The following is a 26,794-nucleotide window of genomic DNA, read 5'->3' on the forward strand; positions in this document are numbered from 1 at the left end:
TGCGCCACTGCTCTGCGAACCTGATTATTTGAAGCCATATATCGAACTTATAAACGATACCTTTCAGCATGTCCAACATTCTTGGCCGAAAATTTTGAATATTTGAAAATTTTAAGGTAATGACATTGAAAGCAATGGTCTATTCTTACTATGTGTGGCATAATCTTTCTTATAAAGTTTTTCCATCGCTAGCATCGAGAAGTCGAGACTTCCATAAAAAACCAATGCGAACGCTTTTGACGACAGCAAAAATGTTAATAGCAAAACAATACAAGCTTGACGACGGGATATGTGCGGATATATTAATTTTTTTAGCGAAGTCTTCTTATATCTGAAAAAAAATACGATCATAAACTCTTTCCCGTTCAAAAATGCGTTTGTCCAGAATTGTTGGGTACGAGAGTATGCGAGTCGTATGGTAAATAGGTTAGTACCCGGTCACTAAAATACGGGCCATCCTTTAAAACAAGTTTGGAACCCAGATGGCGTGGCAAATGCAAAAGCGCGTCAAATCATATCCCCTCCATTATTAATCTTATCTTGGCATCTGCCCTCAGAGGTCCATTCGTAAAGAGCGTTTAGCGCGAGGGCATACTACAGCGATAGCTGTTAGACGCCTGTCCCTGTCTTTCTCGTCGCCGTCGGCGTAACCGGTTGGTGCGTTAATGTCGCGGTCACGTGACATTGTCACGTGACATTATGTCACGGTCAACATGAGTCGCATAAGCCTGCCAGTGCAGGTGTGCATCACTTGACCACTACACCTGTGCGCCGGAAATATAACCCCGAAACTAAACGCCTAAAGAGCTCTCGCTGAACACCCCGTTACACAGACGTAACCATCCTGTGAGTTTTTTTCGCTGGAAAGCTGTGTGGACGTCAGGCTAGCAAGCAACAAGTGGCAGCATGATCATTCAGATCCCAAGAGACACATAGCACCTGTTCTAATTCCTCCTCGTAAATCGCGCAATATTTCTAGTTGAAAAACCTCGAAGGAGACGACGGACCGGTAAACACTTCAGACACAGCGCTGAACCCGGAACTAAAAATTATTGAAATGAACGAGTAATATTAAGATTTTTTTTAAACAGTGCATGACCGACTGGAGCAGCAAGTGCATATGGACAGTGAGCACTTGATGTGCACTGCTTGCTTCAGTTTAACATACGTACAGTCTTGGTCAAATGACTTGAGGCCACAGCATTCAGCTGCAGCAAAATAAACATTCCTATAATGCTCCGTGTAAGGTATCATTCGAAACGCAAGGTCGTTAATAGTACCATAATGGCTCTGTTATGCTACTGAAGCGAAACGCCTTTGGCTTTAAGACCTTTGACCAAGACTGTACGTAACAGCCGATAAGCTTGCTATAATTATAGTGTACTACTTCAGATACAATTAGTGGCAGTAGGCTTTCCGTGACAGGGCACCACAGACCTTGAGTACCATCAGCGCGTTCCTCAACATCGCGTTCGAAGTCATGTGGAGGTGCATGTCCAGCACGCCGAAGTGTATGACCTTCGTGTTGACCAGCCGGTCGATGGCCTGCTCGAACGCTGGTGTGGTGTATTCGGTCATCAGGTCGGCGTTGCTGAGGGAGAGATGTTAGTGCAAGAGAATATGTAGCCATGATTAACGATGATGATGATGAATCTTTTTATGGCGCAAGGGCATCTGAGGCCAAAGAGCGCCATGGCACAAGGTGTTTTCGATTTCTCAAGGTGGGGTCAAAGACCCATTTCCCAAGCAATTCTCCCTAAAAATGGCGAGCACCAGGCCAGGGTAAAGCTTCTACCCGTTGTATCACTGGTGGGTATCCGGCGGCACTGGAGATCGAACCCCGCATCTCCAGCATGCGAGGCGGATACTCGGACCACTAGGTAGCTGGGGTTTTTACCCATCATTAACATCAACATCATTATTAGCATTTATTATATTCTCAGAGGTCCAAAATCCATGATATATCGTGGTGAGGATGAGATGTTAGTGCAACAAAATATATAGCCATCATTAAAATCGACATTATTATTATCATTTATTACATACTCAGAGATCCAAAATTTGTTATATATATATATATATATATATATATATATATATATATATATATATATATATATATATATATATATATATATATATATATATATAAGCAGAGAGCCATAATACATCACTCGAAGTAGCTTTTGCACGGAACAGTCCAACCAAAAAAACGGCAAATAGAAACACATAAGAAAATGGTGACCCAGGACAATATATCGTTGGCAGTAGAACGAATAAATTAGGAAAAGAAAATGAAAAACACTTATAAAAGCCAGTAATCGCAAATGATAATGTTTTGGGATTAGCTATTTCAACAATCGAGTTTTAGAAAATTAGTTTCGGCAATATAAAACACTATGCGCAGGGATTTTCACCCGTGACAATTATTCGCAACGTCAAATCTAACCCTGCAACTTCCCTTCACAAATACCTCTCCGAAAGCCACTCTCATAATCTCCAAAAATAGTGCTTGTATAAAGAAAACCTTCGTGCAAACTATGGCCCCCAAACACGCGATAATCAAATTTCATATTTCCTGAACAAACATATCCCCGCGTCAACACATTCTAAGCAAGTATACCACTCAGGTTCTTCAAAAATGTATTAGTACGCATGGATAGCTCACACCTAGGAATTACATGGTGCCATGACAATGAGTTTCATATATTGTTTGGTGCTTTGTTTTGTTAGAAGCGTAGGTACTTATTGCGTTCATTTTGTCGATCTGTGCTCGAACGGCATGGACTCTATGCTAAGCACGCAAAGCATGGAGGTTTTCCTTTCTTTTTTCTACCTTACCACTGAGAATGTGCCCAATATCGGAGTGCAAAGAAGGCTACAGCTGTTATAGGCATTTCAATGCCTTTTAGCCAGTCTCGAATTGTAAATTCCCGTTGCTCGACTAAAAATTAATTTCGGAGCTGGAGTTAGTTGCAGAAGACCGAAACAACAAGCGTAGTGGTAGACTGCGGAGAAATCAACATCCGCCTAGGCTGCCGTGAAAACTGTGTGGTCACACTCCCACCCTGATCTTCTCGAGAAAGAGGCAGAGAAATGGCGTTTAATAAAGTAATCGATTAAGAATAGAGAAGGACAAGTGGTATTTTTGAAACAATTTTTTTTTACTGATTCTTTTGACCATCTGCTAGAGACCTCTGTACTGTTTCCTACTTGACTCAGGACACTTGTATTTCTTCAACCTGCTGCGCGTGTGCAGTAAGCTGCCTTTGCGAAATTCACCAATCGGGACCCTGAGACACTTCGGGATCCTTCTGGGCCCTTCTAGGCCCTTCTGGGCCCTTCAGAGCCCTTCAGGGCCTTTCTGGACCCTTCTGAACTCTTCTGGATCCTTCGGGACCTTTACGGACACTGCGGAACCGTTCGGAACCCTTCGGAATCGTTCCGTACCCTTCTGGACCATTCAGAACCCTTCTGGATCCTTCTGGACTCTTCTCGATCCTTCTGGGACATCGGGATCCTTCTTGCGGCAGGCAAGATTTGTAGAGACTGGCCGCGACGTTGGATACATAGGGTTAGAGCCCTATGACGTCTCTCTTTGTAAAAGCCGACTCTGGCTATGTGATCGACCCTGCAGCAAAGACGCCCTGCGCGCGCACTCACTCGATGGCGAAGGACATGCCGAACTCGGTCTGGGTGTTCTGCCTCGCCCGGTCTGTGAAGTAGGCCACGTCCGGAGTGAGCCTTCTCGTCAGCGAGTTGAGGCCGCCCTTGTAGAGCGACTCGAAGAAGATGTACCCGCAGAGCCCGTCTCTGGGCAGGTTGGTGTTCTCTCTGTACGTCGAGCTCACCGTGCACACCAGCGGATACACCAGCTTGTAGGGCCTCACTGATTACAACATGCGAAGCAGTGCCATGACGTCAGTGAAGGAGGTTAAACGCAAGGAAGGTTTCATAGCAACGTTTATCACCTTCAGTTACCTCACGACCTCGTCGTCCACCCATGGATGCTGAGACCGTGAGGTCCGTGACAGTAATAAAATCGACTTAGTGCTTGTGGGTGAACGGATGCATTGTACTTTGGAATTATCACGAGTGATATTCGCCGAAAAGAATGGCGTAAAAAGCCCCGAAGCGAGCCCTTAAGCGATAAGTTTGGGAAACATCGCATGTACATGCTCACGATAACGTGAATGCGGTGCTGAAATGTGGAAGCATTTCTTGCCAGAAAATGAGAATTTCGCTCGATGTGGAAACGCTAAGACGCCCGTGTGCTGTGCGATGTCAGTGCGCGTTAAAGATCCCCAGGTGGTCGAAATTATTCCGCAGCCCTCAACTACGGCACCTCTTTCTTCCTTTCTTCTTTCAGTCCCTCCTTTATCCCTTCCCTTAAGCGCGGTTCAGTTGTCCCCCGGTAAATGAGACAGATACTGCGCCATTTCCTTTCCACAAAAATGAATTATTATTATTATTATCCAGAATATCGCCACTTATAGGCTTCAGTTAGGGCGCATGACGGCAGTACTGAGTGCAAGGTCTCACCACTGTTCTTGTTTAGCTACCATCAGCGCTGCACTTCAAAGAGACAAAACTAATACAACTTACGTGATGGTCGTCTTGTTGTCGGAGCTTTGGTTGTAGTCGTGGTGGTGGTAGTAGTGGTGGTGGTAGTTGTGGTGGTGGTAGTTGTGGTGGTGGTAGTTGTGGTTGTTGTGGTAGTAGTGGTCGTGGTGGTAGTTGTGGTGGTTGTGGTAGTTGTGGTGGTTGTGCTAGTTGTCGTTGTCGTGGTAGTTGTAGTTGTTGTGGTAGTAGTGGTCGTTGTAGTAGTGGTTGTGGTAGTAGTAGTGGTGGTGGTCGTGGTAGTTGTAGTGGTAGTGGTAGTAGTGGTTGTGGTAGTAGTCGTGGTTGTGGTAGTTGTGGTAGTAGTTGTGGTTGTGGTGGAAGTTGTGGTGGTCGTTGTAATGGTAGTTGGCTGCGCTGTAGGTGGCAATGTGGTAACCGTCGTGCTGGTTGTCGTCGGGGTTTTATCACCTGCGTATGACCGCTGCCCGTTAAATGCAAGCCTCCAATTTTTTTTCATAGACATGCGCTTGGTGTGCAGACAGGCTTCATTATTAATATAAAAGAGCCCTGACAACGCGTTAACGTAAGGCTTACGTTACTCCCCTAACGTGAGCTGAAAAAATCATATTCGAAATATTAGTTATTAACTACTTCATCAGCGTGCGGTTGATTTGATTGGCACGATTCCGATCGCTTTACTGTTGCCTTGAGCTATTTATGCTTACTGTGCTGGCAAGTTAAAATTAAACTTTTTGCCGATGACTGCATACTTTACAACGAAATTAACACTGTAAATGACCACGATGATTTAAACAGCGCCCTTCATGAAGTGGTAATATGGTGTCACAAATGGCAAATGGAATTGAACATTAAAAAAACAGCCTTCTTATGTGTAACCCGTAAAAAACAAAGGTCCGAATAGGTGTACAGCATCAATAACATACCGCTCACCCGAGTTCACGAACACAAATACCTTGGATTAATCATTTCACATGATCTAAGATGGGAATCACATATTAACAGTATAGTATCATCTGCTTTAAAACGATTGTTCTTCCTTAGAAGACGGCTTCGAGAAGCGCCACCGGAGACCAAACTGTTAGCATATAACACATTTATACGATCAGTTCTCGAATATAGAAACACGATTTGGTTTCCCTACACACAACAGCTCATTAACAAACTAGAAGGAGTACAGAGAAAGGCAATTAGATTTATCTTTAACAAATACAGGACCAGTGATTCACCATCCCAACTACTAAACCAAGCATGTATTCTTACTTTACAGAAACGCGCCAGACTAGCACGACTAAAATTATTGTTCCAATTAGTTCATAACTCGTTAAACATAGATACTTCGTTATATATATCTGTAGATGAATCGAGACCATCCCGGCATAAGCACCCATTAACCCTTAGAGAGTACGCATTCCGAACCGACTGTTTCAGATATTCATTTTTTCCGCTTGCCATAAAAGATTGGAATAGTTTGAACCCCTCTATCACTACTAATACATCTTTGCAGAAATTTGTAACTCTGGTAGAAGAACAGTTGCGCGATAATTAAAATAGATAAATAAATAATAATTATACAAGTACAAAAGACCGCTCGTATCACTGCATATAACAGCATCTGTATGAACATACTACTTACAATGCATAAAATCGCACCCTTTTCTGTGAAATATACTCTTTCGTTATGTGTTTTATTTTCTGCTATCTGTGCTTTTTTTCCCATACTCATGTAATTACTTGCAAACAACAGTGTTCTTAATATATACCATTCCATTTGTATTCGCTTTGTACCTTCTTACTATGTGCCCATCCTGTAAAAATCCCAATGGGATTGACAGTATCTGAAATAAATAAATAAAAAAAAACAGCCATCGAGAGGTTACTACCAAGAAGTTTTTTTTAAAGCTCTCAGAACATTGAAGCTAGTTTGCTCAAAAGCGTGGCTTTTTGGGCTTTTTGGTGCATGATCAAGCAAGAGACTATAGCGCAGAGCAGACAGGACACAAAGGAAACAAACAACACGAGCAGCTAGCAACACGAGAAGCTTCTAAGAAAACCGAATGAAGATCAATGCCAACCGGCCCTGATGCTCGATGAAAGGAAGCGCTTTATTGTATTGCCATATTTGCATTAGATTTCTCGCAATCTGAAAAGAATTGTACAGCGCGCAAACGCAACTGTCGTATTTTCGGCACCAAAGAAACTTGCCTCATTGTGCAAGATTGGAAAAACCAGCAATAACAGAACACGTGGATGCACGACTCGTCATCAGAAGCCGTATGTGACATGCCTTGAATGTGTCGTATACAAAATACCGTTATCGTGCGGGGGCCATTACATCGGCCAGACCGGGAGGTGCCTCAATCAGCGATTGATAGAACACGCACGCGACGTCAAGAACGGGAAAGAGAAAGCACTTGTTGACCACATTCGTTCATGCGAATCTAATACGTGCAAAGCATTTTTTGGAAAAACTGCTGTGCTAGCAAAAAGTAGCGACATGACCACACGATTAATAATTGAAGCTGAAAGGATAAATGCTTCGGGCGAGACATGTGTAAGCGCTCTCTCTATCTTTTTATGTGATAAAGAACTCTTGTTTCTGAGGTAACGGTACTGTTAGCACAAATGATGACGTGTCTTTGATGTATATATATGTTGCATGTGTGAAATAAAATGTTGGAAGTTAGCGCTCATGTTGTTCGTTTCTTCTGTGTCCTGTCTGCTCTGCGCTATAGTCTCTTGCTAGTTTGCTAGTTTAAAAGTGAAGCTCTCTTACTGCTTTGCAAAATTCTCTGAACAAGAAAGCATGTAAGACGTGTTGTATTAAATTCCTAATTTCAGTTTTATTGATAGAGCGCCAGCAGTGCGCGTGCTAATAAAAAAGATTTCTATTCTGCAGGAGAATTCCTCTGGATTTTGCTTTGAAGACATTCAGGCAGCTGAGCGTATTAAAAGTGCGCTAACCATGAACACTTGTTTAAATACAGGTTTGGCTTTTTTATCAACTTCTCAATGTTATTTCGAGTGCAACCGTTTCCTTGACTCTTCTTCTGGAACTTGAACATTAAAAAAATTCACTATTCACTAATTTTTTTTGTACTGCAGGCAACAAAAACTATAAGTAAGGTATCTGCCTTTAAATATATCAGGTCTGAATGCCGCGTTGTATTTCCGTTCGCGCGATAAGGCGTTCTTACTTAGAGAATACAGACTGAGTGCCATGAATCAGTCTGTACGCCAGTCCGTATGGCTTTTATGCGGGTCATCACTTTTTAACTCTGCCAGAAAGGCTAAAAAAAGGCGGTCGATTTGAGCAGTTAGGCCAAATGCCAGTTAGGTGCGCTAGCACTGCGGTTTTCAATTCAGTCTCGGTGTCAGTGCGAACCTCGGTTTTCAAGGTTCTCTACACTCATGGTTCGCTGCGATGCACCCCTGCTCAGCGACGGCAGGCGCTGTCACCGGCGGGACTTGTGAGACCCAGGTTGTTTCTTCCCGAGCGACCTCTCGCGACCAATCAATAACTGAATTGAGACCTGCCACGGTGGACAGTTTGCTCACAATCCGGGGGGGGGGGGGAGGTTGTGATGAAATCACAAGGTCACGTGAACTAGTTAGCAAGAGGTTGCGTGAGCACACAGAGAGACCGCATAAGCTGACTGAAAGACAAGAGCTTCTAGGCCGAGTGGAAGTCTTAATGGTAGCGCACTAAAAACTCGAGTATTTTTAGTCGGACACACTTTCTACTGCGCAGACAAGGGAACGGAAAAGAGCGGCTCGTTATGACATATATGACAGAAGCCAACAGTCATCTAAACCGAGAATCGGTGTATTTTTTTTTTAATTTGTAGGCTTTCTAATCAATTATCTCTAAAAATAATTATCGTATTAATCTCCCACTGATGAACACCACAAATTAAAAAAACCACTAAGCTCCTCGGTTTAGGTGACTGTTTTCTTCCGTCATATAGACTTTCTACTGTGACAGTTGCTACAGCATGAACTGAAAGACGAACCTATCATGACGAGAATTATCGCAAGGAGGACAGCGCAGATGATGAGGAACATCACCAGAATGCACAGCAGGAGCAACATCCGCACCCGTCGGTCCTCCCTGGAAAAGCCGAAAGAAAGGAGGTGCAGTCTTACAACACTCACGTCCGACTTTGCTGACAAGAAATTGAAAGCAAACGACCAGAAAAAAAATCTGCTGGTTAGTCGTTACGTTTCACCTCTCGTCGTTTGAAATTTCGCGCGCGCCGCTAGTTCGCGAAGCGCCCACGAGACCTCCGGGAGCGCCCGCTAAATTAAGCGGCGGAGAAGTTACTAGTGCAGAGCATACGCGATGCGCTGTTCCTATTTCTTTTCATCGCGCTTTTACTTCGGTGGTAGCAATAAGACAATAGAGTCATCCAAGATGCATTCTAGGAAGGCTCTGAAGTCATTTTATTTTTACTACCCAGGCAAAAACGCTATGAAGAGACATTCGAACAGTGGAGCGCGTTGGCGCCGCGTTGTTTCCATTTCTTTTAATGTTCCCCGTTGTGACTCCTCGTTTTATTGTGAATGTCAAATAAACTTTTTCTAACCAGTCACTTTTGTACAGGCTGTTGAGGCGCACTTTCCAAGCATGGCAGCTATCTGTAAAGCGTTTAGACAGTCATTACGCAGCAGCTGTTGCAGTCTGATCGCGACCTCTCTTGCTTGCCACCGCTGTACACTCCTCCTCTACTTTCCACCCTACTCTTTCCTCCCATCGTTATCGCCCTACTTTCATTTTCCACCGTGCAAGCCAGGATCGGACATGCAAGATATGCGCTCCTAAAGTCGGCATGTGGTGGAGTGGCGAAGCTCTGGTCGCCAGCCCTCGTCGGCTGCGAGAACAACCTGCGTGGCGTGAACCAAACCCATTGTTATCCTTTTACTCTGCTAGCTGTATTAGTACAGTTTCTCAAAAGACCCGGTGTTGGCGTGTGAGCCCGGAGGAGAGTGAAAAAGAGGGGGTGGAGAGGTGGAAACTGAAGCGGCCAATCAGAGTCGGTGGAGAAGAGGAGTGTAGAGGAGAACAGCGAGAGGAGGACAGTGACCCCACCGCCAGGCATGTCGGTTTCGCAAAGGTCACATCTGACTCATAACCCGTTACATCATCTTGCGGATCTTGAACACAAATTAGTCTCACAACCGCGAAGGCAATACTTGCGTAGACCTCACCGCATCAGCCGCAACGATCTACGTACATATTTGGGTTGATAAATCTCGTGACAGAATAAGTTATAAGTGCAGTCTGGTCACTTTTGGCAAATATGGCACATTCTACACAAAAGTATTAGCGCTAATGGTCCTATATATGGCATAGCATGTTAAAATCAGGCTCTTAGACATCTCGATCTCTCATTCAAAAGCATTAAAAAAACCTGCGGCCATCACATTCCCTTACAAGAGATCGACTTTGGACCGGCCACGCAAGGTACACTTTCGTGATCGCCCGCATGAGATTCACTTCGATAGCATTCTCCTCCGTGGTTTCGGCTATGACATATGACGACATCGGCATTGTTTCCTCAGAAACAATTCCCCTGCGAAACTTCAAAAACTTAAGCAACCCTTAACATCCCCGCAGAAAACCGCATAATGTGAAAAGGTAATAGAAAACAATATTCGTCTCGATTGCACCAGTTCAATTAAGCACAAAATTATTGGTTATTCCTTTGAAATGTTTTATTGAAGGTCGCATCGTGCGTATTTCAATGTTCTTTATCACCTACGACTGTCACTAGCAGCATTTTAATTGAGCTTCGTGTCCCTGCCCCCGTAATCCGTAATTCGGTATGTGTGGAAGGTACCTCCGCCCTCTGCACATAACCTCTGTATTTGCGTTTATCTCATCTTGTACCCGTAACCATTTCTTGTTTTAAACTAGCTACTGGCTCGAATGCAAAAAGATAATCCTTGAAGAATCACTATCTACCCGATCCTCACATGCGTCGGTGCACGAAATTCTGCATATAAGCGAGGCACAGCCTGTAAAGCGTGCACCGCCGCAGAACTTTAGGTACTGCTGTGAAGCAGTCGCACTGGTAAGGACAAATGGCCGGAGAGTCTTGATTAGGTTTGGTCAGTTTATGAAGAAAAAAATGGACAATAGCAGCATGAATCTAGACGGCCGGTCAATCACGTATTATAAAAGGGGTAAATGGAGTGAAGATGAGATATGCAGAAAAAGTGCAGGCACGTAGTGTACATCGTGGATAGTTTGGAGAAGAGGATGTAGGAGGGATTATAAGTGATTGAAGGTTATAGTGGCTCCTCTTAGACAGGCCCTGCATACATTGTTGCGTGCCAAACCGGAACTTGGTGAAGGACCGTCATAGATGAGATTCATGAAGTATTTTTAGTCCCAGGAGTCGTTTAACATGCGTGTACATCTCACTGCTCAGGAGCTTGTGTTCTGCGTGTGTTCTCAGTTTGTCTTCGCCTGCGCACGTCCTTATGACTTTGTTTGCTGCGGGAGACGTGAATACAGCGTTCCCGCAAAATCTAGCGCACGCGCGACCGCCTCTGCGATTTTCTAAGTGAATGTCCGCTAATTAAGGACCTCATCTCTTAGGTCGTATGTCGCCGATTAATCTAGTGTGGCCGATAGTCACGGTAGTCGCCGTGTTTGCCGACTGTCAAAGTACAATTGCTGCTGTAACCACCGTAAAGTTTGTTTTCAGGCTTGCGGGCGCAAGGTCGCCAAATAAATAGTTTGTTTGAAAGCCTCCCGCCGCATTCCACCCTGCCCGATTTCAGCCACCACCCTTAACAGTATTAGGGAGATGGTGAGATACCAGGTCCTACCACATTTTTGTTCTTTGGTTGTTTAGTTGTTTAGTTTTTCGTGCAGCACAAAGTATCTCATCGTGAAGTGTAAAAATTCACCAACCCAACTCGTAGTGCTGTTGGAGCATACCAGGTGTTTCAGGGAAACCCGCGACTAAATTTTTAATGGGATTTTCAGGTAAAGAAATGCTTTTTGCGGTCTAGTAATAGCAGTGTTAGCGGACGCCATGAAAGAGGGCAATCATTTTAACTGGTCAAGTTATCAACTAAATTCTAATAGTTAACTTTTTAACTAATACGGATAGGCACCTGGTCGAAGTTAAAAATTGGCAGCTGGCCATTGGCTAATAACTTTACATGTTCACGTGATCCACGTCCTTTCTGGTGTCCTCCAACACCGGTATTTCTATGCCGCAGAAAGAGTCTACCTCAAAAAAAAAAACGTATTTTAAAAACGCAGCCGCCGAGGTCGCGTTCGAACCCGGGAACTCCGGATCAGTAGGGCGCTCTGCTACTGATCCGGAGTTCCCGGGTTCGAACCTGACCGCGGCGGCTGCGTTTATGGAGGCGAAACGTTAAGGCGCCCGTGTGCTGTGCGATGTCCATGCACGTTAAAGATCCCCAGGTGGTCGAAATTATTCCGGAGCCCTCCACTACGGCACCTCTTTCTTCTTTCACTTCCTTACGGCGCGGTTCAGTGTCCAACGATATATGAGACATATACTGCGCCACTTCCTTTCCCCAAGCCAGACTCATGATGGCTGACCACGACAGTGTCGTATGTACATAGCGTTTTTGTGTTTTTTGTTGAGTGTTTTTTGTGTAAATGTTATGGGTCAAAGCCAGGCAATAAAGAAAAAAAAACCAATTAGTAGTAGTAGTAGTGCGCTAGCGTTAAGGCTGCCGTACCACGTAATATCCCTCGTCGTCGTCGGCATTGGGGGAGAAAATACCCGGGGAAGCAATCCAGGTGGGCCACCTAGGTCACATGACCTTGCGGCATCATCACAACCTGCCTACTGGATTGTGAGGGAACTTACCACTGTAGCAGGTGGCAGTTAAATTAATGACTGGTCGCGAGAGGTTGCTCGGGAAGGGCAACCTGGGTCTCACAAACCCCACCGATGGCAGCACCTGCCATTGCATGGCAGTGGCGCATCGCTTAACCACTGCGCCAGGAGAGGTATGAGCACTCCCGGTGATCTATGAATGTATGGTCGAGAATTAACAATTCCGCATATATAAGCATTAACCCATTAACCCTATCCTGTCAAACACTTAGGGCAGAACATGTGTGTCTTCTCCAGTTCCTGAAAATTAATGGCGATCTTCCCTGAAACATCATGTACTATATGTACCACTCGGGAGTGTCTTCTTCGCCTTAGTGTTATGATCTATAGTCTACCGAGGTTCAACATCCCAAAGCGACTCAGGTTGTGAGGGACGCCGTAGTGAAGGGCTCCGGAAATTTCGACCACCTGGGGTTCTTTATCGTGCACTGACATCGCACGTACACCGGCCTCTAGAATTTAGCTTGCGTAGAAACTCGACCAGCACGGCCGGTATCCAACCCACGTCTTTCGAGCCAGCAGCCGAGCACCATAACCACCGAGAGACCGCGACGGCTCTTCGCCTTAGCTAGAAATGTGTATGCGTGCGCGTGTTTCTTTTCTGATCGTTATATTCCGCGCTGTTATGAAGCATTTCAGCGGTGTAGCTCACGCTTCCACGTCGACCAGTTCTTGTTCCGAGCGTGGAAGCACACTGACGCCGGGAAGGGGTTGGGCGCCTTCGACAGGTGGTTGCTGTGCGATGACGTCACCGGAGCCCAGCTGCGGTGCTAGCGCCGAGCTCACGAGGGGCGTCGGCAGCGTGTAGCTGCTCGTGGTGCCCTGCGTCTCGCGAGCGCTGGTCGACTCTTCTGCCTGCGAGCGCGCCGAACAGCCAAGGGGAAGTTAAGCAGCATGTCGCACTTTCGGTGATGTCCTGTAGGCGTCTCGGCTCACCTCCCGCGTTCAATATTTATCTTTCCAAACTCGACCCCCATAGCCAGAAAGGATTGGAAGAGCGCAGGGTTTGGTACTTGCCATGTAATTGCGTTCTCACATACCTAAGTCCCTCAAACAACCAAGCATTACTTATTAAGGCGATGTCATTAGAGCTGCAAAAGCAGGAGGACCGCATGCCACCATGGGAAGGTGGCAACTTGCTCGCAGGGCTGTGATCAACCTGCTCACCATAGCAGCTAGTGCTCAGTTAGTCCCGTTTCACAGAGCTATATGTAATCGCCTGCGAAACTCGCAAAGTTTCGACTTTTCTGAAGAAAGGCGAAGAATTAAGTTTCGGCATCCCAGTACTTTCAATCTACACTAAACAGTATCAGGAGCTGACACAAAGGTTACAAAGCGCCTACAGTATACTCCCGATTTAGAAATCGTGTGCTATGAGCAAGGCTCTTTACTATGGCAGAGATCACTCGATATTTCGCAAGATGAGGGAATGTTCCAATCATCATGGCTTCTCTTCTCTTTTTTTTAATTTGGTTTGGCAAGCAACCAAAATCTTCAATGAGTTCTTACTTCGTTGGCATGAGTAAAATACTTACGGTTCCATACGAAATACCTGCATAGAAATATCCACAGCATAAAGAGGTTTGCCTAAGTACGAAAGGCGGCTGCTTTTTCTTATTTCTGTTAGGCACCGAATCTTTCCTCCTTGCCTAAGCGCTTCTTCAATGGGCGCAGTACATGCAGTCCTGCCTACAATTCAATCTAAGTAGCATCCAATCCAATCCAGCAATCCAATCTGACTGCGCATTCCGGCAGCGCTTATTTCACGGAACCCACAAAACAACCTCGCTCAAAGCTGTCTTCTCCCTTTACTACTGCTACTTTGCCTTCCCCCTTCCCCACACTCTTTCCCATCCTCTTCCAATGTGAAAAACTTAATGCGATAGTATTAGAGCTGTCGTCACGCCAAAACACCTCAGCCGGATGTGAGGAAATTCTCTGATTGGTCTAGAGCGTTCAGATCACGTGACTGTAGCACACCAACCACAGTGCTGGACCGATTCCAGGAGGAGGCTGAGGTTGGCCCGCTCCCGAATTCTGGGATTCCCAAAAAATTCGGAAACAGAAACAAAGTGGGCCAACTCTTCAAATTTAGAGACATTTAATAAGCAAATCGAAAACGACGCTCTAATGCCACCCCACTTCATTTTAAGGATTGGTTGGGTGGCCACATCGTTTTATATGTTACAGGCATGCTGATCGGTTCCCTTGCGCTAAAACTAGTAGCGTATTCAAGTGGGCGATCCAGAGCACATATTGTTGCTCCGGGAACCGAAAAGCCTGCTGTAATGGGTGTGTTCGATTCAAATCCTGAGTCCTTACTGGCCGAAGGGGATTCTGTGCTCCTCCGCGGATTCAGGTCTCAGTACAGGATCGCGAATATAAATACGCAACATACATATTACCAACAAAAGATAATTCACAAAGTGAATCTGCTTACTCGTCAGAGATGTGCTGGTCCGAGTGATTTCGGCAGCTGCGAGTAACATATGTAGTTGTAGAAAGCAGTAAGGCTCCAGTAAGGTCTTTGTATGTGATACTTAACAGGAGAAAACGAGAAATCACGCTACCGTCTTACTTAGGAAGGTGTCCGGGAAACACGTGCAAATGCGCGTTGCTGACCAGTGCACTTCGTCACGAAGGTTTCTGATAACTCAATGTGTTAAATTCTCAAAAATATCGTTTCTAAATAACGTAACAGGCAAGCTGTTGTAGAAACTTCCCTTTAGTTTATACGGAGAGTATTATGATAACAATAGTATCGGAAGCTGATATTATTCATTGTAGCAATAGCATGAGCATTAATGAGAGTATTAATTGTAGCAATAGTAACGGCAGTTGTGGGAGCATTTATGGTAGTAATAGTATCGGCAGTTGTGATACTATTCTCTGTAGTGGCACTGACTGGCGTACTGCCCCTACCGGTTTGGCATCAAGAGCAGTGTTAGAACCTTACCTGTTCGTCGGGAGCAGTTACTGTACGCGTAAAATTGTCGCTACTTGCAACTTCCACAACATTACTTTCGACTGCAAGCTACACGTGCTCCATTGCATGAAAGGTAATTATACTGAAAATAATAACCCTGCAGTCATGTGCAGTCAGCAGCAGAAGTTTATGGGACGCATGTGCTTAGGAACAAATGTATTGCAGCGCTCCCTCACGACCCATTCTCTTGATGTTGGTGCCGGAAGGTGGAGCACGCATGTCCCATCATATTGGCAGGCATTTGAGGCGGTTGACTTAAGTGACGGTGCCGAGAGAGTACCCGTACGAGAAGGACCCGTAGACAGCTCTGAAACGCGTATACCCTTATCTCAACAACGTGACTAAGCGTATCCTTTTTCGTGATCATGGTGCCGGTGCTGCTGCCTACAGTGCTGGTATTGCGGAAAAGCCGTTGCCTGTAATGCATACTCCAGAATGCCATGCTTCTAGATGCACAATACACACGGGCGCACATTTCGAAACGATATCCCATTCTCATTCAAGGCAACAAGGTCCGCCGCTTTGGGGGTCGGAACCAGTTATCGGCGGCTGCAGGTATCTGCGCACACTAAACGGCATCGGTACACATTAAACGAACCCAAGTGGTAGGTAGTAGTGCTAAGCCTTTCAGTGAGGCGAGCCCCAGAGTCATAAGTGTTACTTTAAGATGCGTATGTGAATCAGTAGATGAATCAGCTTTGGTCAATTCGCTTCGGATTTGCTGGAGCTGGAATCGCTGCCAGATAACGAAGCAAGAGCACGAACGTCCCTGTGGTCGCCAGCTCTTCAGCTTAACGCGATTCGATCGAAAGGTGATCGCTCGAACACTCGGAAGCGCTGACCGAACCTTGTACATCCTTCGGGAAGAGAAGAACTTACCCATTTCGACGTGATGGCCGACGCCCGAGGGGAAATAACGGGCGGAGGCAACGCCGAGATCCCGGAGGTCCTGTTCCACGTCGTAGGCGAGAGCGCTGAAGCTGATGAGGTGCACGACACAACGAAGAGCCTTCTTCTTCTTCAGATTAGAACGCGTGGCGCGTTTCGCCACGTACCACGCTTCATCTTTTTCAGCTAGTCCTCTCTCAGCTTCACATTTTTTTTTTACTCGTCGAATACATTTATCTCTGTGACGGAAGTCGTAGAGCCATGCTTTTAGTTTTCAGTATCTCCAGGTCCCGCTATACTTTCCGGCAGGATCTGCAGATGTTTTGTCTACTTTTTGTTTAGTTGAGCTTCCAGCTTAGACTGTCAATTTATGTCCTCTTTAATTGTTCCTCTCATCTTTAGTCGGTTCCTATTTCCATTTCCCTTGTTTTTGTCTCCGTATTTCAGAGTCTAAAAATTCACAGGCACACCTAATTCCATTATTTGCATGCATAGTATACTAAGCAGCTCTTCGTGCAGGGAAGGAACAAAGGAGGGAGTGAAAAAAGAAAGGAAGATAGAGCTGCCTTTATTTCAGGCCAACGAATCAACCAATTTCGACCCCCTGGGGATCTTTAACGTGCACTGACATCGCACAGCGCATGGGCGCCTCTTGCGTTTCGCCTCCATCAAAACGTGGCCACCGTGGACGGGTTCGAACCCGGGTACTCCGGCTCAGTAGCTGTGTCAGAACCCGACCGCGGCGGCCGCGTTTCGCCAAACCCAATTTTGGGCACGGATCTCAGAGGCTATGGTGCATCGCTATTCACTTCAACATGACCGCAACCAGTCCTTCTCAGTTTAGAGGTCACAAGTTTAAATCAATTGATCAAGAAATTTTTAATTCAAATTAAACAGCCATAATTGTGTATTTTCCTGTAAAAAATGCCAGTTTACCCAGGAAGAGCCAGAGTGAATCTTTTTTTCTGATAATATTTCTTGATTTATTTGTTTGTTTGCTTGTTTGTTCTGACAGGTACAGCGCCCTTTGGAGGCATTGTCAGGGGGAGGGGGGGGGGATACATGAAATAAGTTTGTCTTCAATGTCCCTTTACATATCTCTAAGTGATCGAAATTAGACAGAAGCGTAGATGGTCGACATTATTCCGGAGCCCTCCACTACAGCACCTCTTCCTTTCTTCTCTCAGTCCCTCCTTTATCCCTTCCCTTATGGCGCGGTTCAGGCGTCCAATGATATACGAGACAGATACTGCGCCATTTCCTTTCTTCAAAAACCAATCTTCATTTTCACCTGCGGTGGCTCAGTGGTTATATAGGGCGTTCGGCTATACTGATCCGGAGTTCCCGGGTTCGAGCCCGACCGCGGCGGCTGTGTTTTTATGGAGGCAAAACGCTAAGGCGCTCGTGTGCTGTGCGATGTCAGCGCACGTTAAAGAACCCCAGGTGGTCGAAATTATTCCGGAGCCCTCCACTACGGCACCTCTTTCTTCTTTCACTCCCTCCTTTATTCCTTCCTTTACGACGCGGTTCAGGTATCCAACGGTATACAAGACAGATACTTCGTCATTTTCTTTCCCCCAAAACCTATTATTATTGTTATTTTCACCTGGCGCCGACTGCAAACACTCTCCCTTCTGAATCCGGCAGTGCTTGCCCTCATGTACCCTGGTCCGTACGACCCAAACTGCCATAAATGAGGTGAAAGGGCCACATACAACATTCTGTGGAACCGCGCAAATTATCCGCCTCCGGCGGAGTTGATAAATCTCCCTTCTCCCGAGCGGTGGGAGACCGTGCTGGTCAGCTCGGACCCCAAGATTCGAGTACGGGCAATCGAGCGGGCCAATGAGGTCGCCGCCAGCCATGGGCTAGCGGCCATCTAGTATGTGTCTCCTGCAACCTGCTCTCGACGCAATGTTTTACGATCCAATCCAATCACTCTTTAATCGCAGCTCTTTTTCCCTTCCTTCTTTTACTCCCTCTTTTATCCCTCCAGACACAGCGTGGCAAGTCGTGTTCCATTCAGAAAATTTGCCGTTTCAGTGAATTTGAGTAAAATTTGGAGGAAAGAGAATTTTTACAGAGTCTCAGGGTATTTCAAGAAACCAAAATTCTCACCTTTTCCAAGTTGCCGGAGTTTTAAAGCTGGTGCAGGAGAAAATAGCCTGAGCCTTTTGGTTCTACTCGAAGTAATTTTTGGTTACGGCATGGAACATCTTTAGGCGCGGCTAAACTCTAAACACAAATACGCCTAAATGGGAGTAAAAAAAAGGCAGAAAGCTGTCCTCTAGCGCACTTAAGAAAGGGAGTGCTCTAGAGGTCAGCTTACTCCCTTTTTACTCCTTTCTGATTAGAATGTAGAGTCTCTACCGAGAAGGCGGTCCTACGTGAAAAATGCTCTTTCATTCGCTGAAGAAGTCCGGGAGTAAGAACCCTTCAATAAAAAATTGCTCGCTCTGAAAGAACACCCTTAAATCCACCTCTATTAGAAAGCGTAGACCCTACGTGAATCCCAGATAAACAAATGCAATTTAAGGTTCTTTCATATGCTCTTTATTTTGTCCCATAAAATTTACAGCGCGACACTTAATGCACGCGATACAAAAGCCGAGCATTGAACGCGAGAAAGACACGGTAAAAAAAAAAAAACAGTCGCGGGCAGTAAGCGCTTTCAGTGCACAAGTACATTGCGGTTACATAAACTTAGTGTAAATAGGCCGGTATCTCTCTTGTCACCCGCTTTGCATGTGTAAATAGGATGATTGCTTTGCAGATGCGATGATCGGAATACATGAAAAATTTAAATGAGAGCGGAATGAATGTCCGGACTGTATCACTTAATAATGCAGCTACCATCGAGCTTTATAGATGCTGTGAACAATCTCAATAGACCACACGCGAATTCTTAAGGGCCGTTTTAAACGTTCGGGCTTTAACGTTTGAAACAGCTAACATTTATAGATGCTCTGAAGAATCTCAATAGACCACACGCAAATGCTTATGAGCTGGTTCAAGTGTCCAGGCTGTGAAATTCATAATAGCTGCAATCGATTATTTTACAGACGCCGTGAACTGTCTCAGTAGACCGCACGCAAAATCTTATGGACTGTTTTAAACGCCTGGGCTGTATCGCTTAAAATGGCTGCAGTCGATTTTTATAGTTACTCTGAACAATCTCAATACACGACTACAAAGTGCAAATTTTTATAGGCAGTTTTAAATATCCGGGCTTTATCACTTAAAATAGCTATGATTTATAAATCCTCTGAACAATCTCAATGGACTACATGCAAATTCTTATGAGCCGTTTCAAATTTCCGTGCTCTATCATTTAAAATAGCTACCATAGATTTATTTTCATAGATCCTCTGAACAATCTCAACTGATCACACACAAAGTCTAGAGGGTCATTTTAATCTCGTTCGGTTAAGCATACAATCATTTAAAAAGACGCGGGTATTCAGTGCAAAAAAGATAACTCTTGCGCTCACCAGGTCAAACGCGTCTGTTCAGAATAAGAAACTTTCCTTCAGAAATCTGATGCAGAGGTGATCCACTTCAATGCAAAAGTGAGCCAAGCCAATGCTAGTGGCCAACGTATTAGTAATCTAGACCAACCACGACGAAGTGGTCTAGATTACTTCCGGCTGTCAAGTCAGCTAAAATGGCATCACCGTTTTTGCGAACAACCTTGTAAAACAGTCATGTTTAGATTGTTTCGAACCGTATAAGCTGGCTGAAAAATATCAACAATGACAGCAGATCAGACACGTTTACTAGCGAATGATGATCCAAGCACTCACAGCTCTGTGAACCAACTTTCAGGGCCTCAAATGCACTTGAATGTGCCAGCGAGCTCAAAAGCTTCGTGACAAAGCTCGCAAAAATGCAAGCGTGAAGTTTTGTGTTAATATTAAGCACGACGAAGTTAATGCAAGGAAGAGCAAGCTTCCTGTGGGACTTAAACATTTATCACAAGAAAGAGTTGCTAGTGGACAATTCACAATGTTCGGTACATTCGAAAATCACATATAAGCTGTAACACGAGGTGAGCTAGGGACAACCCAGTTATTCGTTTTTGTGGTGGTGTTGTCACGACTGAACACCTACTTGAATTGATCTGGTTAGCCCGCACTTTAAACACAAAATATTCTCTACATAACGGACAAATCGATAGATATTAAGTAACGATTCACAAACGACACTGTCGCTTGCCAGTAGACGAAAAAAAAATTGAGGAAGATTGCGATTTGTGCGTAGTACGGAAAGGCGCAGTATGACCACAAGAAAAAAATATTGCCTAGAATAAAATAAACTCTATATCGTCCTAAAATCACTCTTCTATTGCAAAGAATCAATCGAAGGTATTATTTTGGCTATGGCTCAGTCATCAGTACAAAGAGTATCCTGCACCTTATGGTTCCTCAGTAACATCGTTCCGAACTGCGCACCACATTAACTTGACATAAATCAAAAGCACGCGGTCTGAACAAAAAGATAGCCTAATATAACCGTTCGAATACAGTGCTATATCAATGTTATTGACAACAGAAGAAAATATTTCAATACGGAACAAATCGGACGTGTTCTGAACGACATTTATTAGTGAGAGGACTCCTTATATCCTACAAAATGCAGCCTACGTATATACTGCTGCAGCTACTTTTGTCATTACCGGCCGGTGTTTCACATTACTATACTGTGCCTTGTCATAATACACAGGTGTAGTGCGATCACCAGGGCGAAACAACAACACAGTATGCAAGAACACAACTGAACTGATGATAAGCGAAAGGTGATACCAAAAATATTATTTACACGATGAAGTCGTTTTGTGATAAATTATGCACGACAAGTACCCTGAACCATGGTAAGCCCTTCGAGAAGAAAATGGACGTTTTTTTTTTTTTTTCAGCGTACATCAAGGTTTACAAGGTTATAACATACTAAGCATACGTACGTTTATGGCTACGGTGGCATCAAGGTGGAGACGGCAGTACTGGTTACGGAGATGTATATAAATTGTTTAAGTTATCTTTTAGATAACGGCAATGGTTTTGAGTATGGTGTACACCAAAGCAAGTGGTATCATGTGGTATCATTCGGTAAACTCGAACGTTTGATAAATGGTTAGAAAGTTACTCATCGCCATATTGAGGGTTCTTGCATGCACTGTTCGAGCGTACTAAATACGAAGTCTGAAAAATGTGTTGAAACAGGCAAGCAGACACGCTAAGCGTCTGTGAATGTGCTAAATGCTTCACGTACAAGAAATCTTGCAAAGCTCGTAGGAGCGCCTTCATGAGTCGAAGGCCTGGATTTGTCAAAAAGTCCTGACAGATTTTGTTCGCATTGCTCAGGCGTAGTACATTTCCGTACGGCACCGTTCAAGCGAAAAACCGACGTGCTTACTCTCGACAAAATACAACGTTGCCAACAGAAGCATTCTAACACCCAGTTACCCAATCACACACTCAAGGCCATGCAACTCCTGTGTGCATCCACCGGATGTGAAGAGTGCGTAGAGGATTCATTCGTAACTGCAGCCGTCGATACAGCAGCAAAGGCTGCTCAAGCATGCAGAAGGCTTGCTTCTTTCTTAAGGGAGCGTTTCCTTCCCACACAACACTAAACAGTAGACGAGTAGGACACCGTGACAACTGTAAGCGCAAGTGGCGCCATCTGTTTTAAGTGCCGCGAAGCAACGGACACACCATGACGGCTATGTGAGTGAGAGGGCGAGAGAGGAAAGGCGATGAGCTTAATGGCAGCAGGGCTCCAGCTGGCTTCCCTACAGTACGGGAAGAGAAATAGGGGTGTTAAGGGGAAGGAGGATCGAGGTGGATGAATTAATGAGTGACGCTATGAGTTCGCAGCAGAGATCGACAACCTCGTGGTGTAACGCAATCGCTCTCCTACAGGCCTTCCTTCTCCCAGACAGATCTCACAACTCCTCCCGCTTTTCACTGAAGGACGGCTACCACACTAGCACCGTCACAGGCCACGACCACGTGAATCACGTGGTCTCAAAGGACGGGCTCATTACTACTGATGACCTCTTCACACCTGGATATAACCCCGCATTGGCGAGCAGGTCTTTGCAGCAATTTTGTGCCCAAACACAGACACCAAAAGCAATGTCAACATCAGTGCCGTTTACGACACTTGCAAAGTCCAGTAACAGCCATTTTTTTTTCTGTCGCTCTCTCTAAAACAGTTCCAACACCCATTTGAAAAAGTAGCCAGTGACTCGCTGCTTTCTGCTCAATAACTGTGGCAGATGATGTCACAAGAGATAATAATCGTACAAGATGTGCAACTCTCCACAGGGCCTAATTATTCAAGTAGACTGGTCCGGAATCGGGAGGTTTTCACGGAACCTGCGGTGCAGACTGCTCAACTGCACAGTTAGGTGACGCCACAGGAGATCGGACAACGTACTGGCCCCTCGTGTGCTATAGCCTCTGAAAAATCGCTGCAGATTATTCCCAGATTTCGAAACGCACTTTAGCGACTGGCACGCTCAAAGAGCACTGCTAATGTGCAGTCGAAGTCTTCAGATGTGTTTGTACGTCTTGAGCGCCGAAAGGAGGACGTAGAGGATCCACAGGGACACCATGAAGAGGGCGCTGACGATGGCCTGGGCTCGGGGTCCACCCAGCTCGGCCTTCCCGAAGAAGGGCAGCATCCTCCGCAGCATGAGCAGCGCGATGCATGTGATCGAGGTGGCGCAGTAGATACCCACACTGAAGCCCAGGGATCCGGACGGCACGCTGAATTCAACCCCCTGCATTGCAATGCGTCAAGGTGAGAGTGTGCAATGCGGATTGAAAAGAAAAAGATGTTATGTGCTGCATTTCAGAATGAATGTTATATGTTGCGCTAGATGGCGCTACCAATCATCACTAATAACCACTGCAGTGGCTCAGTGATTATGGCGCTCGGCTGCTGGCTCAAAAGACGCGGGTTCGACCCCGGCTGTGGTGGTCGAATTTCGATGGAGGCGAAATTCTAGAGGCCCGTGTGCTGTGCGGTGCCAGCGCACTTTAGAGAACTCCAGGTGGTCTAAATTTCCGGAGCTGTTCACTACGGCGTCCCTCATAGCCTGAGTCGCTTTGGAATGTTAAACCCCCATAAACCAAACCAATCATCACTAAACATCATCAATGTTGCGATGAAAAAAGCAAAGACCATAATCCACGTCGTCACTGCACACACACTTTAAACCTGAATCACCCCATAAGGGTGTATAAAGGAGTAAACAGTCCTTTAGCGCACTCCGTTTTATGGGGAGGGCAGGCTACCCAAGTAAAGGGGTACATTTCAATCACTAAATATGTGGCATGCTTATGTGGCAACGTTAGCATATTCTCACTTCGAAGCGTAGTAACTTAGTGCAGTTAGCAATCAAAGGAGGCCTTTATACGCGGAACTAGAGGTCTTCAGGTTATCAATTAGGAAAGATTGAAACCATAATTAAAACCTTAGTGATAGTAACCGCAAGAACTTGGTGTGCCCTGTGGAGGGAATGTGCTTCCGTTGACAACCATAACCATTCTGTTGTTTTAGTGATGAAAATCTACTCGAGGGCTTCGCCAGCATACCCAGCCCCTATTAGCGAGTACACTAGAGTACCGTTTACTATCTCTAGAACTCTCTCAAGAGAAATTCTACCTACTGAGGAATTCTGCCAAAGGAGTAGTCTATAAATGCCACTGCCGCTATGTTCTCGATATAAACAATCACGCCAGTCCCGATGGCTAAAACATTCATCAATATATTCTAGTTAATCAGTTGCATGACGGTGACAATCACCATTTCACTCTGTATCCTCCAGGGCGTATAACCTACATGCAGAAGTGGATTTCACACAACATCTCAGCGCCTAAATTGAAGAAATCTGTAAAGCCTAATTTTAATACATTTAATTTTAATAATAAACTGACACTTACTGTTTGTTTTGAATGTTTTATATTCTCTGCTAAACAATATCATCCTTGTTCGGTGATGTCAATATTGTAGTGTCATACGTTTATTCCTTACCTTTTGTGCTTCCCCTACTATCTTTAGTGTGGTATTGTTTTCCTTGATGTTTGTTCAGGAAGTCATCTAGTGGAACGTTGGTTGTATCGTCCTATGATAATGTCCTAGTAAGTCCCGAAAATCAAGAAAAACGCATCTAGTTTGCGCTGCTGCCACCATGCACTGCATGGCGCTGAACATCAAAAATTACCGCGAGAATTTGAATCCATGGTCCACCTCTGGTTTCCTATGCCTGTCAGACCTATAGCTACTTGGTTCAAGCGCAACATTTTCCGTATCAGATTCAGCTCCGCGTAGGAAGAGTAGGCGATCAGCATCAATATATTTGGGCACACCTCACGGCGATCTTTAGAATACTCTCAATTACAAATGAAATTATTCCCATTCAGTAACGCGGCTTTCGCTATTGGAGAGTCGCGACCGACCAATGGCGCTAGTTGGTGATGTCCAGGAAAGCAAAAGAAACGCAATAGAGGCCTGTTGTTGTTGTTGTCAACCTCTGTAGACACGGCACATTCACACGCAGGGGAATAGGCCAGAGTTTGCTAGTGAATGCAAAGGCAAATCACACAGGCGATTGTGAGGGGAAAAAAAGGAAAAGAAAGGCATGAGGTGTAAATGTAGTATAGTGAAATTAGATTTAAAAAACATAGTCCTTAGTCTCGTCTCAGGATGGTTGAGACACCCGCTTTGAACTAATGAAATATCCCGACTAGGCAACAAGGGCTACAAAAAATAGATCAACAGTCAAACCTCATCATCACGAAACGTTTTTAGCGAAATAATGAATGTAACAAAAAAATGCCAACACCCCTTGGAAACTCAATCAACACGGGCTATAACGAAGTAATCGCCGGGCCCCTTCAACTTCGTTGTATCGAGGTTCAACTGTATACCATAATCAACATCATCAGGAAAGCTGGGGATGTGGTGATGTGTTTACCATGTAAATTCCACTTAAACTGAAACCATCACACATGCTAGGTAAGTACCTTGTACTGCCAGTAGGCTGCCGCCATCACCCAGGGCAGTCCTAGGCCGAGAAAGACGTTAACGGAGTTGCTGCCGGTCACGTTGCCGATGGCGTTGTCTGCGTACTTCTCCGAGCGGGCGGCCCCCCGCGAGGCGAACAGGTCCGGCAGCGAGGTGCCCAGTGCCACGAACGTGATGGCTGTCACGGTGTCCTCGAGCCCTACAAGACACCCGAAGATGCCGGCCAGGTCCCCAATGATGGCCGTCAGCAGGCCGATGACTCCCAGGGACACGAAGAACGTCAGCCAGCCACCCAAGAAGCCCGTCGGGGGAACCAGGGAGAAGATGACCTGTGGGGGCGGTTCACGTTAATCGAGACACATCTACAGCCATTGCAATACATTATTTCTGGTCGCACAAGAGCGACGTGTGACCAAAGAATGCTAAAGAGAATGGCAAAATGGGTGTTAGATAAAGTACAGTGATAAGAATAAAAGTTGCAAAGGACCACAGCTGTGGCCTAGCGGTTTGAGCCTCCACCCCGTATAGCTGGATCACAGTTTTCTAATAGGTACAAGCTTTCCTCTGGCCTGGTGCAAAGATTTTTTGTCGTTATAAATTGTTTGGAAAATTTGATTTTTGGTCCCAACTCGAGAAGATGAAAAACCACGTCAACCATGTGCCAAGCCGCCCTTTTGCCATTGTGATCAAATCATCGCCATCATCAGAGGTGTAAAGGGCATTATGGCGTATTCAAAAGAATTTCATGGTCTGTACTTAATAATGCGCTGAGCTTCTTTCTAACCTGTGAACGTTAAATGGTATTGTTTGCAGCCTTGGCATGTAAGAGTGCAACGTTCCACTTCGATATGTAACAAGAACTTCCTTGCAAGCACCTCCTTGCTCGCCGGTCACCTGTTAGTCCTTTACATGCGACAGTAGGCGGCACATAATTCATCTGAAGCTGTGAACTGTGTCTGTACCAAAATATGGAGCCTACTGGGAGCATTTTCATTACCATAACTATCGTCATTAGAAAGATTCCTTTGAGCAAGTAATGAAAGAATCGGTGAAAAGTGCTGTAAGGTTTTTTCAGGCAATAGAATAAGTGTTGGAATACATGTCACCCTAGAACAGCGCCAGATCAAAGTCAGGATTTAATGTGTCCATCTATTTTGCAAGATATGCAAATGGATATTTTGATGTGTTTGCATGGTAGTACCGTCGAAGGAAGCGTCTAGAGGGCTGTTTGTAATTATGTTAAAGTTTGCTCAGCTCAGCAAGACGTATTTATTTCTGAAAAAAAAATCGTTTTTTCCAATGGACGATTTTTTCCTCTCCACTCAATTCAAATTGGTGGCGTCGATGATAAAAAGGACTCCGTGACCACTATAGTTGGATACAACTTAAGTCTGCAGTGAAGCTCCACCAACAT

The 26,794-nt window shown here is 45.1% G+C and overlaps 2 protein-coding genes across 3 annotated transcripts in view; both read right to left on the reverse strand.

The window, feature by feature from the left end:
- Positions 1 to 1,398: 1,398 nt before the first annotated feature.
- On the reverse strand, positions 1,399 to 16,339 carry LOC144102197 (uncharacterized). Its single transcript, XM_077635509.1, has 7 exons — positions 16,336 to 16,339; positions 14,006 to 14,022; positions 13,123 to 13,325; positions 8,595 to 8,692; positions 4,606 to 5,031; positions 3,664 to 3,889; positions 1,399 to 1,591 (listed from the first exon to the last, which is right to left on the reverse strand). The coding sequence occupies exons 1-7, from the start codon at positions 16,337 to 16,339 to the stop codon at positions 1,399 to 1,401; spliced, it is 1,167 nt and encodes a 388-aa protein (XP_077491635.1).
- A 2,542-nt stretch (positions 16,340 to 18,881) lies between these two features.
- LOC144101060 (sodium/calcium exchanger 3-like) overlaps positions 18,882 to 26,794 on the reverse strand; it is a 67,997-nt gene continuing 60,084 nt past the window's right edge. For both annotated transcript variants that reach the window (XM_077634069.1, XM_077634070.1), the window contains exons 12-13: positions 25,380 to 25,709; positions 18,882 to 23,131 (exon numbers count right to left, since the gene is read on the reverse strand). In XM_077634069.1, the coding sequence (XP_077490195.1) occupies positions 22,901 to 23,131; positions 25,380 to 25,709 (561 nt within the window). In that variant the 3' untranslated portion in view covers positions 18,882 to 22,900. The remainder of the gene's footprint in view (positions 23,132 to 25,379; positions 25,710 to 26,794) is intronic.

This window comes from Amblyomma americanum, chromosome 8 (genome assembly GCF_052857255.1).
Source record: "Amblyomma americanum isolate KBUSLIRL-KWMA chromosome 8, ASM5285725v1, whole genome shotgun sequence".
In the NCBI taxonomy this organism is placed as follows: Eukaryota; Metazoa; Arthropoda; class Arachnida; order Ixodida; family Ixodidae; genus Amblyomma; species Amblyomma americanum.

Excerpts from the sequence above, each read along its gene's own strand:
- LOC144102197 (XM_077635509.1), bottom strand. Across the intron at positions 8,693-13,122 it reads GAACTGGTCGACGTGGAAGC|GGAGGACCGACGGGTGCGGA; the intron begins GTGAGCTACACC and ends CGGCTTTTCCAG. Across the intron at positions 5,032-8,594 it reads GATAATTCTCGTCATGATAG|GTGATAAAACCCCGACGACA; the intron begins GTTCGTCTTTCA and ends GGTCATACGCAG.